The sequence below is a fragment of the Zerene cesonia genome, chromosome 8 (assembly GCF_012273895.1).
Source record: "Zerene cesonia ecotype Mississippi chromosome 8, Zerene_cesonia_1.1, whole genome shotgun sequence".
NCBI classification, from domain to species: domain Eukaryota; kingdom Metazoa; phylum Arthropoda; class Insecta; order Lepidoptera; family Pieridae; genus Zerene; species Zerene cesonia.
In genome coordinates this window covers 200,937-206,575 of record NC_052109.1, presented here as the reverse complement: position 1 = coordinate 206,575, position 5,639 = coordinate 200,937, and the positions used below count along the sequence as shown (strand labels likewise).

Sequence of the window (5,639 nt, the reverse complement as noted above, 5' to 3'; positions counted from 1 at the left end):
GAAGAATAACTATGAAATTAAATTAAAATGTAATGTTCAAATGCACAATTTTTCGTAATTATATTTCTGATTATAAACTTTAGCAATTTTAGTAGTGTAAATATAAACCATTAAAAATGTATTCGACTTTGAACTCAAAATATTTAATAATTACCCCATAGATTCCGAAATAAATTATATGACAAATGAGTTACCAACAAAATGTGTTTTATTTATTTAATTAAGGTGTCCCTCGATAGAAGTGCCTGTTCCTTTTTCAGTTTCCCAAGTATAAATAAAAGATATTTCAACTAGCTTTAATATTTCTCTAATAAATACAAAATAATCTTTGGTTAGAAAACTACTGCGTCGATCGATATGCAAGTAAACCCTATAGCTACATATTAAAATGAGGAAGACCTAAATATATATCTAATGTTGAATAAATTAGAACTTCCAGAGATGAACTTTACAGATTGATTTGCGTCAAAATGGGGGATGACATTTCCGTGATATCCCCCCCGGGGCACAGCCAGTGATTAACAAACATAGATAAGATATATGAATATAGAAAAGTGCACACAAGCCTCGCGTGATTCGCTTCAATTGATAATTATGTACAATAATTGACCTACAGTAAAACGATTTAACTATAAAACAATTATTTATTCAGTCACGCAGGCAAACGCCCAACGTACAATCAACAATGCATTTGTTTCAGACCTTACAAAGGACATTGTTCAAGTTTAATTAAACCATTCAAAAATACGAAATCAGACGATATTATATAGTTAATTTATTAGAAAGGTAAGATTTACTGATCACTATAATTTTGAAATTATCAACGACGACGAAACACGATGTAGATACATAAATTAGTAAACAGTTACCCAAGCAAAAAGTAATATAAGTTTAAACGAAATGAAACCTTAACATATATAAATTCAAATATTATATGTAACTCATCCCATCAAGTCATATATCAAAATTAAAACTTCAGAGTACATACAAAATTATACTAAAGACAATGAGGACAGTAGACCCCGAACAGTGGTACAAAACAATCCAAAGGACCCACCGACGAAGGCTTCCACTCTTTGGTTTGTATCCGTCTAAGCTTGAGATGAGACTGAGGAAGAGTTTCGTAGATGCTGCAAAGGAGTTTTATAACCATAGTATGTGCATTCGTTTGTTATACAAGAGAAGTACGGGACGTTATGGGTAATACAGTTTTTTAATTTTGTTATAACTTCTACAAAATTTGTGAAAAATTATGCCATAAAACAGTTTAAATGTGTTACACAGTATGTTAACACACTTTTTTCAAGAAAAAAATAGTACATAATTCTAATAAATTCTGCTACACGCACGTCGAGTTCCTACGCCACACTACTCAGTTACTACAATTATGATTTCAGACACATCTATTGGGTCCTCGGTGTCCTATTGCTAACTTTCGGTATAGCCACACTAGTAACAGACATAACTCACATGATCGAAGCTCCTAACATGGTAGTGAGCCCGCACCTGGCGCGGCAGCAACCGGTAATAATGGAGTTCCCCGCCATAGCCCTGTGCAGCTATAATGTCATCAGTCGGAAAGCGCTTAAGAGCTATGCTAGAACTTTGTAAGTTAATTGTTTAGAATTGAGGAGATTCTACATCTCTAATATACTAATATCATAGAGAGGGAAGATTAGTTTTTGTCCGCTTGTTGTTTGGTTGATTAAAATCGAAAACTTCTCTGCAGTTGACATATTACGGTCTATGTTATCATGGCTATATTTTGTTTATCCTCCGTTAGTCCGGAATAAGCATATGGTGTTTTAAATTTTAATAAAATCTTTTTTTTCGTGGTAAGTTTAATTTGTACAAAAACATACACCTACCGAAGCGGACAATACCGTAAGACTCCTCCCCATCCAGGATGGCGGAATATGTGGTAGGTAAATGGCAAACTCATTGCTCCATCCGCTTTGTGACACATACGAGTACATTAAAAGATTTGATATTATAATTACGTAAATTATCTTAAAGTAAATAATATTGAATTACTATTAATATTGCAGAAATCTGCGAGACAGAAACAAAACATTCACTCTAGAGGCCATAGAGAGCAACCTGCTGGCGTACGGCGGGCTCGTGAGCTGCACCAGCACCAAGTTTAACTTGAAATTCATCAAATTCCTTGACACTGTTGATCAGGAGACTAACGTTACTAATGTTTTGCTAAAGGTACTTACTTTTGCTCGATTGTGCAAATTTCTTATTATATTTTAAATCTTTATTACTTAACGTTTGTCTTTTTAATTGCTATAAATGAAATTCACATCAAATCAATTAAATAAGTCGTCAGAATTTTAATTTTGAATGACCTATGAAAGAATGTGTCCAGTTATCACCGGGATGTGGAGAGATGCTGGTGTACTGCGAGTGGAAGGGGAAGAGCATCCCGTGCCGGCACCTGTTCGCCGCGCGCATGACTCCAAACGGCTTCTGCTGTGTCATGAACTCCAGATACACGTTAGAGTTTTTGATAGTTACGAAAGCGATAGTAAATATGTCCGTCCTTCTATCAGTCTGTGTGTTACGCTTTCTTAATGAAAACCCACGTAGATCTGTACTATTCATTTTAATTAATCATTCTGATGCTTCATTTGAAAACTAATGTTCCGACTGTGGGGTCGATCATAAAAAGTGTACAGAGTCACGAATCAGTGACTATCTGTAAGTAATCACTTACTGTAATAAGGCTTTAAAATGTTCAGAAGTAAGGGATTATTAAAAAAAAATGGTTCGTTTAAGCAACAGAACAAAACGGGTATAGTTAAGTTTTAATTTCTAGAGGTGATGAATAATTTTTAATAAGTGAAAATTTATATTGTAGACCAGAAGATTCATTAAGAGCTCCAATGTATTTACATTCATACAATTATGGCACTGGCATTGTAGCGATCGTGAAAGATGATGTTGACGACTTCATGTTTCTTCGTCGTCCTGGCACCGACACCGAAGTAAACTATTGGTTCACCTAAGTTATTTAACTTTACAAGTATTTATCATGTTCTCGATCATTATAATTTTAACATATTAAAATGAATTATAGTTATTTGATGAAACGCTTTCTAAATTGAGCAAAACTGTTATTATTTGTTTGACAATTTTTTCTGTTTTGGACTATACATTCTTTAACGTTTACTTTAATAGGTGGTTATTTTTGGTGGCGTTCAATATCCGATTCGGGACAGTAGCGGCGTGCAGTCGTTCTCATCTCCAAAAAACTATTTGCTCACCGTCAAACTGAAAACTCGACAGCAGGTCGTGGCCAGCGATGTCAATATTGACGAAAATTTGGTATGTAAAATAACAATAAAAGGCTTATTTAAACAACTCACAATTTGTTACTTTGCTACTTGGTTTAATTAAAGAAAAATTATATAAATATTTAAGGTCTTTTTAATTTGTTCAGAAAATGTCTTTATAGTGTCACATTCAATACATATTGTTTGTGAACAGCTACAGAAAAATGCCATGGCAACGGCATTGTCGCCACTGTAAAATTTGCCTCAGCTAGATAGCCTATTTACCATCTCCAGGCACAATATCATAACACAAAGTGACTCTACTTCGACGTGAAAGAAAAACAAACTCATGTACTTTCGTATTTATAATATAGTAAAATAATAAATGGTACAATACTAAGATATAAAAAGTAGATAATATAGTAAGGAAGTAGGATTAGCATTTATGATATTTTTCTATGTATTATAAAACTGTGATATTAGTGAGTATTGGGTGTGGGGGTGCGGGTGTGGGTTGGGGTGTGCAGAGCGGGTGCGCGCGGCGGGGCGCCTCGCCGCAGTGCCTGGCGGCGTGCCGGCGCGCCGCGGCCGAGGCGCTGTGCTCGTGCGCGCCGCCCGCGCTGCTGCCCGCGCCCGCGCAGAAGGTCTGCACGCCGGAGTACTTGAAGTGCATCGTTAAGCACCGAGGTGCGATGTATATGGGTTGGGGAGAAACAAATATGTCGATAAGAAATTCGCAAGTGATTACTTTATGCTTAAAAAATATTGTTACTTTAAATCTTCAATGATTCGTAGTAATATTATTTTATATTTGGCGGTCTTTTCATTCTGAGAAATCCTATTCCGACACAGGACATCACTATCTCCTGTAGACTTTTTAACGAATATACAACTTATTCAACCAATTCCAACTTCTTCTAGCTTCCCAGTTTTCAGCACTTTCTTGAATGAAAGCAAGTCAGTATTGAATTAAATATTAAAAAAAAAATGCTACATCTCCGCGCTTCAGAGATGCTCGGGCAGTACTTCCCGGGCAGCTCCCTGGCACACGGCGCCACGGAGGAGATGGCGGACTCGGTGGACTGCCGTCACTGCCGCCCGCCCTGCGCGCACGTCTCGCGCTCCGCCGCGCTCACGAGGCAGAGGGTCCAACCATCCAATAAATACTTTGCAGACAAGTTTATGTATGTTACTAGTCATCATATATTGGTACATCGTTTTAATATCTAATGTGAAGTTGACCCTTTTCAAGTGATTATGAATAGTTCCTTTTCAAAGTTACCATCATACTACATTCTATCCAGTTTAGTTGGACATTTTAAACTCTACTTTATATCACAATATCAGCGCTGGCTCAATGTTTGAAACTAGGTAAGCGTGCAGAAAATTGATTTCTTTTCAATTTATCTGCGCATTATTCACATCATCAGGCTTGAAATGGTGATAGAAAATATCGCCAGGAAACCAGCGTTTCAAGTGGCAATCGGAATCGAAAGCTTGACGACTTGCTACCAACCCGTACTTGGTCAGATTATAGCGTGAACCCTAATTTAGGAGGCCTGCGTCTCTGTAGTGGAAACATAATAATTTGTAGAGGGCTGATGATAATGATGATAAAAATGACTTATAATTTGTTTGATTATTTATTTCCAGCAAAAAACTACTCGGTTTTCCCAATTCTACAATGATCCATATTTTGTTTGCGTCAGACCGGCAAGAGTTCTATAGCATTGGAGTCACGTACCGCTGGTTCGACTTTGCGGGTGAATATTTTTAACTTGCTTTTATAAGTTTATTGTGTTTGTGTGTGTGCGTGTGTGTTTAACTATCAGTGGCGTCATAACTCGGGAGTATGTAAAATTGGTCAAAGAAAGTCGATAAAAAGTTGGATTAAATTAAATATTAATTTATTTTCTATCAATATTTCCCTGATTTGTGTCAAGATGGCGCTTCAATAAAATTCGAATATATTATGTTATAAACTAATTTTCCAGTGTATATCAGCAGCCATTGGATGACAATAGTTGGTATGGGCTTAATGAACTTTTGGGAAATGATTTACTTCAGCACATTTCGTTGGTACCACCACTATCAGCGGCGCACAGAGCACAAGACGCGGGCCAATGCCTTTAAACATTTACTAGCTGTGACCCGCGGTTGAAACCGCGTAAGTCCGTATCCCGTAGGAATATCGGTATAAAAAGTGCCTGTGTTATTTCAGTTGTCCAGCTATCTACGAAGCAAAATAGTATTATTATTCACCAATAGATGTCAGGAAAAAAAACACACGAATATGACATTATTTCAGTTGTCCAGCTATCTACGAAGCAAAATAGTATTACTATTCACCAATAGATG

At 36.6% G+C, this 5,639-nt stretch overlaps 1 protein-coding gene across 1 annotated transcript; it reads left to right on the top strand.

The window, feature by feature from the left end:
- Positions 1-1,488: 1,488 nt before the first annotated feature.
- Positions 1,489-5,414, top strand: LOC119828685. The gene is made up of 8 exons (XM_038350924.1): positions 1,489-1,607; positions 2,049-2,214; positions 2,375-2,502; positions 2,867-2,993; positions 3,187-3,333; positions 3,809-3,968; positions 4,291-4,465; positions 5,276-5,414. Exons 1-8 carry the CDS (start codon positions 1,489-1,491, stop codon positions 5,412-5,414), a joined length of 1,161 nt encoding a protein of 386 aa, XP_038206852.1.
- The last annotated feature ends 225 nt before the right edge of the window (positions 5,415-5,639 follow it).